The 16,479-nt window shown below is 47.6% G+C and overlaps 1 protein-coding gene across 2 annotated transcripts in view; it reads left to right on the top strand.

The window, feature by feature from the left end:
* Window positions 1-4,387, top strand: part of LOC105482157 (radial spoke head 14 homolog) — an 83,400-nt gene extending 79,013 nt beyond the window's left edge. For both annotated transcript variants that reach the window (XM_071080107.1, XM_071080108.1), the window contains exons 6-7: window positions 1,879-2,015; window positions 4,084-4,387. In XM_071080107.1, the coding sequence (XP_070936208.1) occupies window positions 1,879-2,015; window positions 4,084-4,340 (394 nt within the window). In that variant the 3' untranslated portion in view covers window positions 4,341-4,387. The remainder of the gene's footprint in view (window positions 1-1,878; window positions 2,016-4,083) is intronic.
* Window positions 4,388-16,479: the final 12,092 nt, after the last annotated feature.

The following is a 16,479-nucleotide window of genomic DNA, read 5'->3' as shown; positions in this document are numbered from 1 at the left end:
AGGCTGGGAGAAGGCACCTGAGCTGGGCTGGTCCAGAGCTCAAGGGCGGCCACCCTGGGCCTGCTTCCCCTTGCCTGCTTGTGCCTAGGGGCAGGAGGAAGCTGGGACGGAGGATGACCTTCTCCCCTAGGGTGACCACCATCCCTTTGGCCTGGGAGTGTCCTGTATCCCAGAAAACCCCTCAGGCTGGACAAAGCCAGACGACTGGCACCCCCTCCCCATGAGGAAGGCCAGCACAGGAGATGCACTGGTGATGATCATGACACCCAGCTGTCACTGAGTGCCTCCTGTGTGCCAGGCGTTGTCTACAAACCTCACATTTAGAAAACCCTCCAGGGAGGCAATGTCTGCCTTCACAGGTGAGAAATGGAGGCAGTGTCTTGTCTCTCACCCCAGGCCACACAGGATCACAGTCTACATCCTGGCCTGGAAACTGAGGGAGCACAAAGCCTCAAAGTTGCAGGGGGCAGGGTGCGGGGTGTGTTCTCACATTGGGCCCCTCTTCACAAGGATGGGCTGGTCACCGACCCCCAGAGTCCCTGCCTTAGCTGTGGCTACGTCTCTTTAGTGGAGGCCCTCTTGCCTTCCCTGAGTCCTGGCTTCTCTTCTGAGAGTCTCACTAGAGGCCCAGGCCAGTATTTCTGCAAGTGGGGCTCCTGACCCAGGCCCCCGGGAGGTTTGTGAAAAAGCAGATTCCTGGACCCTGTCCCAGCCCCGTCATTCTTAGGTCTGCTCAGAGGTCCCCTTTCTGTGTGACCACGAGAGTGGCTTGCCAGGAGAGAGCTCTCTCTCTGAAACTGTAACCTCCCCGCTGTCCCCCGTCCTCCCATGTCCACTGTGAACACCATCCTTGCCGTTACTTTGTGTGTCATCCCCGAGGGGAGCTCCTAAGGACAGGGCTTTCCTCTGTTTCCTGCCCTAAACCCAGGGTTTGCAGCGGTGGAGCTTTGGCCCCCAGTTGAGAATTATCTGGCCCTAAAGAACGCTGAGCTGGAGAAACCCAGCTTTTGTCTCAGTGTCTCGCTGTGTGAACGAATCGGGGAATCCCTGCATGTGGGGCCCAGGACTCTACATCTTTGATCACGGGCCTCGGGGTTGAGTCCCACTGTCCTGAAAGCTCCACAGGCTCCCAAGGTCACAGCTAGTGGCTGGCCAACCCCATTTCTCAGTCTGTTTCCCAGGGAACACCTGTGTCTTTGAGGTCATTAAGAGCTCTACAAAAATGAGGGTTCTTTGGTGGCTACGTTTGGGAAAGGTTGATTAAGTGACACAGGGGTCTTTGCACTGTGACATTCCTGTGGGGCTTGTGAACAGTGTTTCCTGGCCCAGGGAACCCTTGCTTTTTAGGGGACAGAATTGACCCTCTCACAGGAAACTTTTAGGGAGTCATCATCCTCATTTCCACAACTTCATTCAGTGCCAGAGTAAGTGGCCTGAAGGTCACCTGGTCTGAGTCCTTAGCTGCAGTTGCCCAGTGCCTGGCAGCCACTGCTGTTGGGGGCAGCTTGACCCATCACTGGCAGCTCTGGCTCCTAGGCAAAGTCAAAACGGGTCTCCCTGTGGTTGACACCCCTGGGTCCTGCTCTTTCCCATTTTGGGGCCACGGAGAATGTGCCCTGTTTCTTTTCTGTGTGCTGGCTCAGAATGAGGCCCTGTCACTCCCTGGTCTTCACTCGCAGTGGGCCGCATTCACACCAATTCTCCTCTGCAGCCCAGCATCCCCGCCTTGACCAGTCCTGGATCATGGGGACCAGTCCTTGGACTACCTGGGGTAGTCCCAACACAATTATTTCTTTTGTGTTTCCCTGGAGCACTCCTGGGCCTTGCCCCTCTTCTCCCTTCCAAGCAGAGCCCCTCTCTGTTCCCTCTCTGCCCCAGCATATCTAGAGAGGGCAAGAAACAGGTGTGTAAGTTTGACGTCATCCCCATCCTGGTGCATCTACTGAAAGACCCCGTGGAGCATGTGAAGTCTAATGCCGCCGGGGCCCTGATGTTCGCCACAGTGATCACTGAAGGTGAGGCGGTCGGGGGTGCCACAGGGAGGGAGACCCCAGCAGGCTAGCAGCCATGATGAGCTTTCTGTGCTCAGGGGCTGGGTGTTGTTCCCCAAACCCCACACTTTGCAAAAAAAAAAAAAAAAAAACCCTCCCCTTAGTCTATCACTGATGTCCTTTCAAGACTGGGTCTGAGGCTCAGCCCTCCCTCTTCTCCTCAGCACAGTGGCCTCTCACCGGTCACTCACATTAGGACCTCTGTGCCTTCGCACCAGTCTGTTCCCTGGGCCTGGAATTCCCACCTCCCACCCAGGCCCCTCGTGAGCTGTGACCCAGGAGTTGATTAGTTTACCATCCATGATTCTGTTATCCTGAGGTCTAAGCAAATCCTGGAGCCCTGGACTCTATGGTGTTTATTCATCATAATTACTTTTTTAAACTGGGGCAGGGGGCAAATTCAGAATTGGGACTCCCAACCAGTCAGGCTTCCCCTCTAAGTCACCCAACCCTGGGCGAATGGAAGAACGCTGGGCTGTTTCCACACCTGGCAGACTGGGGCATGGCACTCCCAGGTCCCCTGAAAGCATTTGACTTTCCCTCTGACCCCTACGCACCCACCAGCCTGGGGCCCTGTGCTTCCTTTGAGTTCCACAGAGGACCATCTGGGCTTGGAATTGCAATCAGCCTCCCAAAGACAGGTCCTCCCAGGCCCTCCACACCTGACCCTAATGCTGCTTGAGGTATGCAGATGGGAGAGGTTGGGTCCTTCTTGGAGTCCACAGCCCCTCCTTTTACTGGTATAGTCAGGATGCTGACTGCATGGTGGCAGGGGCTCCCCCTGCGTGTTTATCTTGGGACAGCCTCAGCCCAGTGTCCGTCTCGGTCCAGGCTTCCTGCAGGAGTGCTTGGAGGGCCACGGGGCTTGACACACAAGAGGCTGGGACCCAGGGAGATGAGGCCACTTATTCCCAAGCTGGCACTCCAGCTGAGGGTCTTGAAGCCCCTGCCACGTGCCAGGCCCTGGGAGGCAGTGATGAGGGATGTGAAGGAGAAGCCCAGCATGGGTGGGGCACACACAGGTGCCAAGCCTCCTCTGGGAAGGGCTTGGAATCAACCCCAAGGACAATGGGAGTTGGCAGAGCCCAGGCTGAAAGGTTCCACCAGCAAAGGGGAGAGTCCGCTGGGAACTGCAGGAGTGTAGGGCCGGCAAGGACAGCAGGAAGGGGCAGCGAAGGGTTGAGGAGGGCATCTCCCGGGAACCGTGTGTGTTTTGTGCAGAGTAGGTGCTCAAGAAATATCGGCAACATAAATGAACTATTGAGTTACTTTTTTTTTTTTTTTTTTTAAACGGAGTCTTGCTCTGTCGCCCAGGCTAGAGTGCAGTGGCACGGTCTCAGCTCACTGTAAGCTCCGCCTCCCAGGTTCACGCCATTCTCCTGCCTCAGCCTCCCAGTAGCTGGGACTACAGGTGCCCACCACCACGCCCGGCTAATTTTTTTGCAATTTTAGTAGAGACGGGGTTTCACCGTGTTAGCCAGGATGGTCTCGATATCCTGACCTCGTGATCTGCCCGCCTCAGCAAAGTGTTGGGATTACAGGCGTGAGCCACCGCGCCCGGCTGGGTTTGCTTTTTTTAAGAGCCAGGGTCTCAGTGTGTCACCCAGGTTGGAGTACAATGTCACAATCACTGCAGCCTCAAACTCCCAGGCTCTAGTGATCCTCCCACCTCAGTCTCCTGAGTAGCTGGGACTATAGGCACCTGTCACCACATCTGGCTAATTTTTAAATTTTTGTAGAGATGCAATCTCATTATGTTGCCCAGGCTGCTCTTGAACTCCTGGGCAGGATACAACTCCTGGGCTGAGATTAGCCGGTTGAGGCCGGAAAGGCAAGAGATGAAGGGGCCAGGCCCAGGCTGGACTCAGCCAAGGCGCAAGAGCCCTGAGGGTGAGGGCATGTTGGTGGGGTGTAAACCAGGCATAAACCCCTTGAGACTGCACAAGGAGGAGGGTCAGGAGAGGGCTAGGGTGAGGGGGTGAGAAGAGGGCCCCTTGGGCTGTTAGGAACGCCCTGTGTTGGTGGCCTACAGGGAAGTATGCGGCCCTGGAGGCACAAGCTATCAGCCCGCTCCTGGAGCTGCTGCACTCCCCCATGACCGTAGCGCGCCTGAACGCCACCAAGGCCCTTACCATGCTGGCAGAGGCCCCCGAGGGCCGCAAGGTCCTGCAGGTGCACGTGCCCACTTTCCGTGCCATGGAGGTGGAGTCTCACGAAAAGCCTCAAGTGGCTGAAGCCTTACAGCGGGCAGCCCGGATTGCCGTCAGTGTCATCGAGTTCAAACCCTGAGCCCCTCATCCACCTCTGTGTGTGAATAAATGCACTCAATCTCTTTATCTTGGGTCCGAATGGCACTTTCTGTTCCTGGAGCACAGTCACATCTTCTCTCGGTCTCTTGCCAGGCCCAGAAGCACCAGGTCCTGGGTGGCACAGGCTGAACCCAGTGTGGGGGATGAGTGGGAGGTGACCTTGGAGTTGTACTCTCTCCTGGGGCCAAGAGTCCCCCTCAGAAGGTAGAGAGTGGGGCTGAGCCCTCCAGGGACAAGGCTGGGGGCAGGGACTTGGGCTGGGGGAAGGAAGGAACCCAGATGGGCCAGGCACCACCCAGGTTTCAGAAGACTTGAGTGACTGACCCCTGGCGTGTGGCTGGGTGTGGCTCTGCTCTGCCAGGTCTGCCCCTTCCCCACCCTGGGTGATGGGATGGAAGGTGATAGGTGAAACCCAATGCAGGTTCTTCGTGGAGAGGCCTCCTCCAGGGACGAGTGCTCAGGACAGGGGTCAGTTCTGGTTTCCTCGTTAAGATCTTACCCTAAACAGCCGCATTCTTCTCCAAAGCAAGGAAGTCACCCAAGCATGCCCCCAGGTTGGCCTGAAGCCCATCCCACCCTCCCTTCTCTTTCCCTTGGGTGTATGTGGCCCCCAGGGCAGCCCTCTTCTGCCTGTGCCTTCATCTGGGCTCCTTCCCTGCAGTGAAGGTGACAAGGAGGCTGGGAGCTTAGGCAAGAAGAGAGAGGTGGGCTGAGAGGTGGAGGAGGGGAGAAGCCAAGCTGCAGGGGGCTCTGGGGCATGGGGCTGAGGTTGGGGAATGACCAGGAGAGCTCCTTAATCTCCCTCTACTCATCTCTGCATGGTCTGGCGAGGCAATGGTTCTCCTCATTTTGGGGGAGAAGCAGCTTGTCCTGGCCTCTATTGGAGGAGCTGTCAGAGCAGAACTCAGCTTCAGGGCTGGGCCCTTTCGTCTGGGGCTGAGCTGGAGCCTTACTCTTTCCCAGGAGCTTTCTGAAGCTCTCTGTCTCAAAGAAGGTTTCCTTCATTCACATCACCCCTTGGCAGTCATATTTCCTGTGAGGTGCCCACTCCTCCCAAAATAAACCTTTCAGCAAAACCAGAATCTCAAAGGGAGCCCCTTCTTAGTCCTTTCAATGAGCCCCAGGGGTCCTCACTTTCCCAGAAGAAACACAGGGAAGTTATTGTCTCTGGAATCATAGGATGAATCCAAGTAGGGCCTCTTGTTGTGGAAGGGATAGGCAGCTGGGCCCAGCTGGGGTTTCAGGCTCATTCCCATTCTCAAAAAAGGCACCCCTAAGAGGGCTGGGTGCAGTGGCTCATTCGTGTAATTCCAGCACTTCGGGAGGCTGAGGTGGGCAGATCACTCAAGGCCAGGAGTTCAAGACCAGCCTGGCCAACATAACAAAACCCCCTCTCTACTAAAAATACAAAAATTAGCTGGACGTGATGGCGCACGCCTGTATTCCCAGCTACTTGGGTGACCGATGCATGAGAATCACTTGAGCCTAGGAGGCAGAGGCTGCAGTGAGCTGAGATCATGCCACTGCACTCAAGCCTGGGTGACAGAGTGAGACTCTCTCAAAATAAAGCTTTAAAAAAGTCCCCCTAAGAGGAAATCTGTTCTCCTTCAGGAAACATTTCCTCATGTCCATTTCCTCATGTTCCAGTCCTGCCTTAACACAGCAGGCTGGCTCTATCCCTACCACAGGCTCTGGCCAAGATTACCAAACTCCCTGCTGCAAGACCCTGTGCTCTTGGTATCCTCTGTAGAACTGTCTTTGTTTATATGGCTGGTCGTGCTGATGCTTCTCATGCCTCTGTTCTAGGCCCTATCTTCTCCCACTTTCCCTGTGCAATCTCATCTGCCTGGCTTTGGGCCTTCTCTAACAGGTTCCCTTCTGAGCTGAGCCTGGTCTCTCTCCCCTGTCTCCCCCAAATCTGGGTATACAGCCCCACCCTCTCTCCTGAGTTCTGAATTCTTATGTCCAACTTAACATCTACCCTTAAATGTCTCCAGGCAAGAATTAGTACCAATCTTTCACAAACTGTTCCAAAAAACAGAAGAGGAAGAAATACCTCCCAACTCATTCTATGAGTGTAATATTACCCTGATACCAAAACCAAAGATATCAGCTGGGCACAGTGGCTCATGCCTGTCATCCCAACATCTCCACAAAAAATACAAAAATTAGTCTGGTGTGGTGGTGCGTGCCTATAGTCCCACCTACTTGGGAGGCTGAGGCAGGAGAATCACCTGAGCATGGGAGATCAAGGCTGCAGTGACCCGAGATCACACCATTGCACTCCAGCCAAACAAACAAAAACCACTCAAAGATATTACAAGAAAACTGCAGACCAATATTTGTTATGATTATAGAAACAAAAACACAACAAAATATTAGCAAACCAAATTCAGCAACATATGAAAAGCATTATACAGCATGACCAACTGGGATTTACCCCAGGAATGCAAGGTTGGTTTAGCATATGAAAATCAGTCAACGTAGTATAACATAGAATAAAGGACAAAAGTCACATAATCATCTTTTTTTTTTTTTTTTTTTTTTTTGAGACGGAGTCTTGCTCTGTAGCCCGGGCTGGAGTGCAGTGGCCGGATCTCAGCTTGCTCCGCCTCCCGGGTTTACGCCATTCTCCTGCCTCAGCCTCCCGAGTAGCTGGGACTACAGGCGCCCGCCACCTCGCCCAGCTAGTTTTTTGTATTTTTAGTAGAGACGGGGTTTCACAGTGTTAGCCAGGATGATCTCGATCTCCTGACCTCGTGATCCGCCCGTCTCGGCCTCCCAAAGTGCTGGGATTACAGGCTTGAGCCACCGCGCCCGGCCCACATAATCATCTTAATAGAACATTCCACAAAGTTCAACACCCATTCGTGATGAAAAACAAACTCTCACCAAACTAGGAAAAGAGGGTAGTTTCCTCAACATGATAAAGAATATCTGCAAAAACTCAGCTGACGTTGTATTAACCTGATTGCTTTCCCCTGATATCAGAAACAAGACATCTCTATTCAGCATTGTACTGGAGGTTCTAGTTAGGCAGTTAGGCAAGAAAAAGAAAGAGCATACAGACTGCAAGTAAATAAGGGTAAACTCTCTATTCACAGATTACATGATTTTGTATAAAAAGCCTCCCAAGGAAGTACACTTAAAAATGATTAGAACTGGCCGGGCGTGGTGGCTCAAGCCTGTAATCCCAGCACTTTGGGAGGCCGAGACGGGTGGATCACGAGGTCAGGAGATCGAGACCATCCTGGCTAACCCTGTGAAACCCCGTCTCTACTAAAAAATACAAAAAACTAGCCGGGCGAGATGGCGGGCGCCTGTAATCCCAGTTACTTGGGAGGCTGAGGCAGGAGAATGGCATAAACCCCGGAGGCAGAGCTTGCAGTGAGCTGAGATCCGGCCACTGCACTCCAGCCTGGGCGACAGAGCGAGACTTCGTCTCAAAAAAAAAAAAAAAAAAAAAAAAAATGATTAGAACTAATGAATAAGTTCAACAGGCTTTCAGGATACAAGATCAATATACAAAAATTAATTGTGTTCCCAAATACTAGCAATGAACCATCCAAAAACAAAATTGAGAAAACAGTTTCATTTACAATAACATCAAAAAGAATAAAATACTCAGAAATAAATTTAGCAAAAGAATGCAAGATTTGTACACTGAAAACAAAATAGTGTTGAAAGATGTTAAAGACTTAAATATATGGAAAGACATCCCATGTTCATGGATTAGAAGGCTTAATATTATCAAGATGGCAATAAACATCTTCATGCAGCTCAAACTCTACATGTCAGAAATGAGTTCATCTTTTCCCCATACCTGCAGTTACTCCAGTGCAGCCTGTCTCTGGAATTGGTGCCCCCTTCATTCACCTGCTCCAGCCAGAGTCACCCCTGGCCTGTCCCTCCAAAGGTCTCCACCTCTGTACCTCTCTGCCACCAACTTGCCTGCTTTGCTCTAGCAGTGTCCTGGTGGGTGTTCCTGTCTCACTTTTATCTTCCCAGCAGCAGGAAGCAAATCTGATCCTATCACTTCCTTGCCTATCCTTCCAGGGACGTAGGGCCGCAAAGCATACAAGGTCTGCTGGTCAGGCTTCCGACTCTCTCCCTCTCACTGTTCTCCATGTACATGCCATATCTTGGCATCCTCAAACACGCCTTGTACTCTTGCCACATGTCTTCCCACACATGTCCCTTCTGTTATCCAGCCAACTGATTCCCCCTTTCCCCGACTTTGAGGCTAGATGGAGGTTTCTGCTGGGTGCTCTTGCAGTGCACACACTGCACCCTGTGAAATGTGGCTAATTCTTGTCCCTCCACAAGGGTGGTTCTGTAGCTTGAATATGATAATGCACCTACCCTGTACCTGAAAACAGCAGGGCACATGAAATGATGGCTATTGCTGTGATTGCTTGTTTTCTACCATACTCCATATACTCCGGAGAGAAGTTCCCACGTGCTTTGTTCATGGTTATTTTCTTCGAGCTCGACACGGTGGCTGGCACATATTAGGCACTCAAAAGTGTCAGCTGAAGGATTAAAGAAAGGATGAGGGCTGGTCATGTGAATATACCTTCAGAGCGTGATTCCATGATGAAATAATTTCTTTTTTTTTTTTTTTTTTTTTTTGAGACGGAGTCTCGCTCTGTCACCCAGGCTGGAGTGCAGTGGCCAGATCTCAGCTCACTGCAAGCTCCGCCTCCCGGGTTCCCGCCATTCTCCTGCCTCAGCCTCCCGAGTAGCTGGGACCACAGGCGCCGCCACCTCGCCCGGCTAATTTTTTGTGTTTTTAGTAGAGACGGGGTTTCGCCGTGTTAGCCAGGATGGTCTCGATCTCCTGACCTAGTGATCCGCCCGTCTCGGCCTCCCAAAGTGCTGGGATTACAGGCTTGAGCCACCACGCCCGGCCTATGATGAAATAATTTCAAGGTACCTGGAACTTTTCCTAAAGACACAAATTATTTTGGACTGGTAATAAGAAAAGTGAAGGAAAGGTTTAGGGAACCCCTATGGAAACATGGCTCAGGAGTGTCCTCTGATAGCTCAAGTGGATCTAACCTATGGGGCCAGATTCCAATAATGTCCCGATGCCAGGCAGGCTGTGAGTGTGACTGGGGAGAACTGGCCTGGAGGAAGTTTCCTCTTAATCTGCTCTCAAGCAGTGCAGCACAACAGAAGCTAAACAGAGTTGAGTGGTAGGTAGGCCTGTTCTGTTAAAGCAGAGCCTACCTCAGTCCCACCAAAGTTCAGGCAGGGGCCAAAGCTTCCATCCCTGGCACCTGTTGCCCCATGGCCTGTGTGGTCATCAGTGTTGGAGAGCACCTATAGGTGAGATTCCCTTGCAGGGGTGGGGTGGGGCTTCCACAACTCAGCATCTTGGCCAGCAGGGCCATACCTTGGAAAATAAGGAGAGAACCAAGCAATGGAAGTTGGGTACACGAAAGAATTGGTGACAGTGAAGTAAACACAAGCAAAAATTCCAAATATATATAGAGATGAAAAGCCAAAATTAAATTTAAAGTGAAAGTGTTTATGCAGTGGAGCCATTTGGAGAAAATGACTCATTTTGTCAAGGAACAGATGTTCTCATTTGCATACTTTCTGTAATGGCGAATGGACTTTGCTCTGTCCTGCCACACGGCATGTGTGCACTGCTGCTGGTAGCCCTTGATGCATGACACCAAGGGAACATTTTTATTAATGTAATCCTTGGCCCCAGGCCCATGGGTCTCCCAGTAGGAAACACTTTGTCCCTGTTCATGATGAGCCTGGAGAAGCAGCAGCTCTGCCTCCTCCTGGACAGCCCCAGCCCAGCTGCTTCAGGCAAAGTAGATGAGGCCAAGGACCTAGAGCATGATCACGATGATCCCACTGATGCTCATGACTCTCCTCCAGTAGGGATTCTCTGACATGTTGCCCCACTCTGTACCTTCCATCTTCTTAGCAACCTCTACTTTCTCAATTGCCTCTCCCAGAGCCAGCACCTCTGCACCTTGCAACATGTCACCATGCTCCACCTCCTCAGTTGCCTTTGCTGGGGCCACTTTGGGACCCTCCTGTCTCCAGCCCACAGAACATGTCCCAGATCATCCAGGTGCAGCTCTTGGTCTCCTTGCCTACATCTAGAACAGAGGGAATAGGCAAAGGTCAGGATGCAGGCAGGCCATGGCACAGGAGGGAAGCCTGTGTAGGGACTAACATCTCAGCCTCCACAAGTCCAGTGTGAAGACCCATGGGCTTACTCCTAATATGAAAGAACTGACCTCAGCATGCCCAGATCCCCCTAACTGTCTGGTGGAGGTGGTGTTACAAGAACATTACCCTCCCTGCAGTGCTGCAGTAATTGCTCACCCTTCTCTGTCCCTATAGGTCTACAGCAGATGGTCACTGATCCTCGGAACATTTCCCCTCTATGCTCCAATCACTGCTCTTTGGAGGACAGAGGAAGCCCTTTGAGTCCTGGAAATAGGCACCATTCTCTTTGGCAACCTCTTGGGGAGTGTCTTCTCAAGGCAACTCCCAGTTTCACTGCACTTGGTCCACAGTAAGGCTGTCCTGGGGCCCTCGAAGGCACATTTTTGGTGCTGTTGAGGATAAGGGCCTAGAAATCACAGGAAGGTTGCCATTTACTTCTCTAGGCCAAACTAGGGGAAACACCTATCTGAGGGGCTTGAACATCACCCAGATGTCCATGCAGCATGTGCTGGCCTGTCCCCTGGGGCCTGCTCACCTGGCTTAGCACCATGGTCAGCTCCTGGGAGGCTGCTGGGCAGTTCCCATCTCTGCAGCAGAGGCTGAGGAGGAAGCAGAAATGAGGGAACTCATCAGACAGGGACAGAGGAGCCTCTGTTACAAGGGGAGGGGCAGGAACACAGATAGCCTATTTTGGGACTGAGAAGTCCTGAGCACCACACCCTTGCCTCTATTCTCAAATGCCCATTAATTATACTATTATCAGCTTCTGTGACCTAAGAGATGTGGGAGCCAGTCTGGAAAAAGCGGCTGGTCATTCAACCCCATAGCCCAAAGGCACAAATGCCATCCCACACAGCAGTTAAATCAAGTTTAGCCTAAAGTTGCCTCCTTACATATTTTAATGTTGTCCTAAAAGTTTCTCTGTACATAATGAACTATAACCTAAATGGAGGTGTAAACACACTATAACCTACTCTTGTGCCAATCACTGATTTTTGGCCAGTTAAAGGGGCCAGTTGTTCAAACCATGTTCAAATAAGGCAAATGCTAGGCTGTACCCAATCTGGCCATTTCTTTACCCCACTTTTGTTTTCTGTATGTCACTTTCCTTTTCTGTCCATAATCTTCTTCCACTATGTGGTTGTACTGGAGTCTCCCTGAGCCTATTCTGGCTCAGGAGGCTGCCCGATTCATGAATTGTTCTTTGCTCAATTAAACTCTGTTAAATTTAATTTGTTTTTTAATTCATTTTTAATTTTTTTATTTCCATAGGTCATTGGGGGAGCAGGTGGTGTTTGGTTATATGAGTAAGTTCTTTAGCAGTGATTTGTGAGATTTTGGTGCACCCATCACCTGAGCAGTATACACTGCATTCAATTTGTAGTCTTCTTTCCCTCATTCCCTTCCCTACCTTTCCCACAGAGTCCCCAAAGTCCATTGTGTCATTCTTATGCCTTTGTATCCTCATAGTTTAGCTCCCACTTATGAGTGAGAACATACAATTTTGGTTTTCCATTCCTGAGTTACTTCACTTAGAATAACAGTCTCCATTCTCATCCACGTTGCTTCGACTGCCATTAATTTTTCCTTTTTATGGCTGAGTAGTATTGCATTGTATGTATATGCCACAGTTTCTTTATCTACTCTTTGATTGATGGGCATTTGGGTTGGTTCCACATTTTTGCAGTTGCGAATTCTGCTGCATAAACATGCATGTGGAAGTATCTTTTTTGTATAATAGCTGATTTTTCTCTGGGTACATATCCAGTAGTGGAATGGCTGGATCAAGTGGTAGTTCTACTTTTAGTTGTTTAAGGAATCTCCACACTGTTTTCCATAGTGGCTGTACTAGTTTACATTCCCACCAGCAGTGTAGAAGTGTTCCCTGTTCACTGCATCCACACCAACATCTATTATTTTTTTATTTTTTTTATTACGGCCATTCTTGCAGGAGTAAGGTGGTCTCACATTGTGGTTTTGATTTGCATTTCCCTGATCATAGTGATGTTGAGCATTTTCTCATGTTTGTTGGCCATTTGTATATCTTCTTTTGAGAATTTTCTATTCATGTCCTTAGCTCACTTTTTGATGGGATTGTATTTTCTTGCTAATTTGTTTGAGTTTGTTGTAGATTCTGGATACTGGTTCTTTGTCAGACGTATAGATCGTGAAGATTTTCTCCCAGTCCGTGAGTTGTCTGTTTACTCTGCTGACTGTTGCTTTTGCTGTGCAAAAGCTCTTTAGTTTAATTAAGTCCCAGCTATTTATCTTTGTTTTTATTGAATTTGCTTTTAGGTTCTTGGTCAAGAAATCCTTGCCTAAGCCAAGGTGTAGAAGGGATTTTCTGATTTTATCTTCTAGAATTTTTATAGTTTCAGGTCTTAGATTTAAGTCCTTGATATATTTTTAGTTGATTTTTGTGTAAGGTGAGAGGCGAGGATCCAGTTTCATCTTCCTACATGTGGCTTGCCAATTATCCCAGAACTGTTTGTTGAATAGGGTGTCTTTTCCCCACTTTATGTATTTGTTTGCTTAGTCAAAAATAAGTGTTTGGGTTTATTTCTGGGTTCTCTATTCTATTCCATTGGTCGATGTGCCTATTCTTATACCAGTGCCATGGTGTTTTGATGACTGTGACTTTATACTATAGTTTGAAATCGGCTAATGTGATGCCTCCAGATTTGTTCTTTTTGCTTAGTCTTGCTTTGGCTATGTGGGCTCTTTTTTTGGTTTCATATGAGTCTTAGGATTGTTTTTTCTAGTTCTATGAAGAATGATGGTAGTATTTTGATGGGAATTTCATTGAATTTGTAGATTGCTTTTGGCAGTATGGTCATTTTCACAATATTGATTCTACCCATCCATGAGCATGGAATGTGTTTCCATTTGTTTGTGTTGTCTATGATTTCTTTCAGCACTGTTTTGTAGTTTTCCTTGTAGAGGTCTTTTATATCCTTGGCTAGGTATATTCCTAAGTATTGTATTTGTTTGCAGCTGTTGTAAAATGGGTTGAGTTCTTGATTTGATTCTCAGCTTGGTTGCTGTTGGTGTATAGGAGAGCTACTGATGTGTGTACATTAATTTTGCATCCAGAAACTTTGCTGAATTCTTTTTTCAGTTCTAGGAGCTTTTTGGAGTAGTCTTTAGGGTTTTCTAGGTATACAGTCATATCATTAGCAAACAATGACAGTTTGACTTCCTCTTTACTGATTTGGATGCCCTTTATTTCTTTCTCTTGTCTGATTGCTGTGGCTAGGACTCCCAGTACTTTGTTGAAGAGAAGTGGTGAGAGTGGGCATCCTTGTCTTGTTCCAGTTCTCAGAGGGAATGTTTTCAATTTTTCCCCATTCAGTATTATGTTGGCTGTGGGTTTGTCATAGATGGCTTTTATTACATTGAAGTATGTCCCTTGCATGCTGATTTTGCTGAGAGTTTTAATCATAAAGGGATACTAGATTTTGTCAAATGCTTTTTCTGCATCTATTGAGATAATCATGTGATTTTTGTTTTTAACTCTGTTTATGTGGTGTATCACATTTATTGACTTGTGTATGTTAAATCATCTCTGCATCCCTCGTATGAAACCCGCTTGATCATGGTTAATTATCTTTTTGATATGTCATTGGATTCAGTTAGCTAGTATTTTGTTAAGGATTTTTGCATCTATGTTCATCAGGGATGTTGGTCTGTAGTTTTCTTTTTTGGTTATGTTCTTTCCTGGTTTTGGTATTAGTGTGAAACTGGCTTCATAAAATGATTTAGGGAGGATTCCCTCTTTATCTATCTTGTGGAATAGTGTCAATAACAAACTCTTCTTTGAATGTCTGATAGAATTCAGCTGTGAATCCATCTGGTCCCGGATGACTTTTTTGGGTTGGTAATTTTTTATTACCATTTCAATCTCGCTGGTTGTTATTGGTCGGCTCATGCTATCTAATTCTTCCTGATTTAAGCTAGGAGGGTTGTATCATTCCAGGATTTATTCTTCTCCTCTAGGTTTTCTAGTTTATGTATATAAAGGTGTTCATAGCAGCCTTGAATGATCTTTTGTATTTCTGTGGTGTCAGTTGTAATTTCTCCCATTTCATTTCTAATTGAGCTTATTTGGATTTTCTCTCTTCTTTTCTTGGTTAATCTTGCTAGTGGTCTGTCAAATTTATTTATCTTTTCAAAGAACCAGCTTTTGTTTCATTTACCTTTTGCGTATTTTTGTTTCAATTGTATTTAGTTCTGCTCTGATCTTGGTTATTTCCTTTCTTCTGCTGGGTTTGGGTTTGGTTTGTTTTTGTTTCTCTAGTTCCTGTGGTGTGACCTTAGATTGTCTGTGCTCCGAACTTAGATTGTCTGTGCTCTTTCAGATTTTTCAATATAGACATTTAGGGCTATGAACTTTACTCTTAGCACTGCCTTTGCTGTATCCCGGAGGTTTTAATAGGTTGTTCACTGTTGTCATTCAGTTCGAAGAATTTTTTAATTTCCACCTTGATTTCATTGTTGACCCAATGATCATTCAAGGGCAGGTTATTTAATTTCCATGTATTTGCATGACGTTGAAGATTCCTTTGGGAGGTGATTTCCAGTTTTATTCCTCTGTGGTCTGAGAGAGTGCTTGATATAATTTCAGTTTTCTTAAAGTTATTGAGGCTTGTTTTGTGGCCTATCACATGGTCTATCTTGAAGAAAGTTCATGTGCTGATGAATAGAATGAATATTCTGTAGTTGTTGGGTAGAATATTCTGTAAATATCTGTTAAGTCCATTTGTTCCAGGGTATAGTTTAAATCTATTGTTTTTGTTGGCTTTCTGTCTTGATGACCTGTCTAGTGCTGTTAGTGGAATATTGAAGTCCCCCACTATTATTGTGTTGCTGTCTGTCTCATTTCTTAGGTCTAGTAGTAATTGTTTTATAAATTTGGGAACTCCAGTGTTAGGTGCACATGTATTTAAGATTGTGATATTTTCCCATTGAATAAAGCCTTTTATCATTATATAATGTCTCTCTTTGTCTTTTTAAACTGCTGTTGCGGCCAGGCGCGGTGGCTCAGGCCTGTAATCCAGCACTTTGGGAGGCCAAGGCGGGCGGATCACGAGGTCAGGAGATCGAGATCATCCTGGCTAACACGGTGAAACCACGTCTCTACTAAAAAATACAAAAAACTAGCCGGGCGAGGTGGCGGGCACCTGTAGTCCCAGCTACTCGGGAGGCTGAGGCAGGAGAATGGCGTAAACCCGGGAGGCGGAGTTTGCAGTGAGCTGAGATCTGGCCACTATACTCCAGCCTGGGCGACAGAGCGAGACTCCATCTCAAATAAATAAATAAATAAATAAATAAATAAATAAATAAACTGCTGTTGCTTTAAAGTTTGTTTTGTCTATTGGAGAATAGCTGCTCCTGCTTGCTTTTGGTGTCCATTTTCATGGAATGTCTTTTTCCACCCCTTTACCTTAAGTTTATGTGAATCCTTATGTGTTAGGTGAGTCTCTTGAAAGCCACAGATAGTTTATTGGTGAATTCTTACCCATTCTGTGATTCTGTATCTTTTAAGTGGAGCATTTAGGCCATTTAAATTCAACATTAGGTTTGAGATGTGAGGTACTATTCCATTCATTGTGCTATCTGTTGCCTGCATACCTTGTCTTTTTGTGTTTTTTATTGGTATTTTTGTTTTATAGGTTCTATGAGATTTATGCTTTAAAGAGGTTTTATTTTGATGTGTTTCCAGGATTTGTTTCAAGATACAGAGCTCCTTTTAGCAGTTCTTGTAGTGCTGACTTGGTAGTGGCAAATTCTCTCAGCATTTGTTTGTCTGAAAAAGACTGTCTTTCCTTCATTTATGAAGCTTAGTTTCGCTGACACCTTTTTCAGGCAGATTGGGGATTTCTTCTTGGTTTAGATCCACTGCTGGTGAGCTAGTGTGATTT

Source organism: Macaca nemestrina, chromosome 15 (genome assembly GCF_043159975.1).
Source record: "Macaca nemestrina isolate mMacNem1 chromosome 15, mMacNem.hap1, whole genome shotgun sequence".
In the NCBI taxonomy this organism is placed as follows: Eukaryota; Metazoa; Chordata; class Mammalia; order Primates; family Cercopithecidae; genus Macaca; species Macaca nemestrina.
Note: the sequence above shows the minus strand (reverse complement) of the source record. Positions and strands in the feature narration are given on the sequence as shown.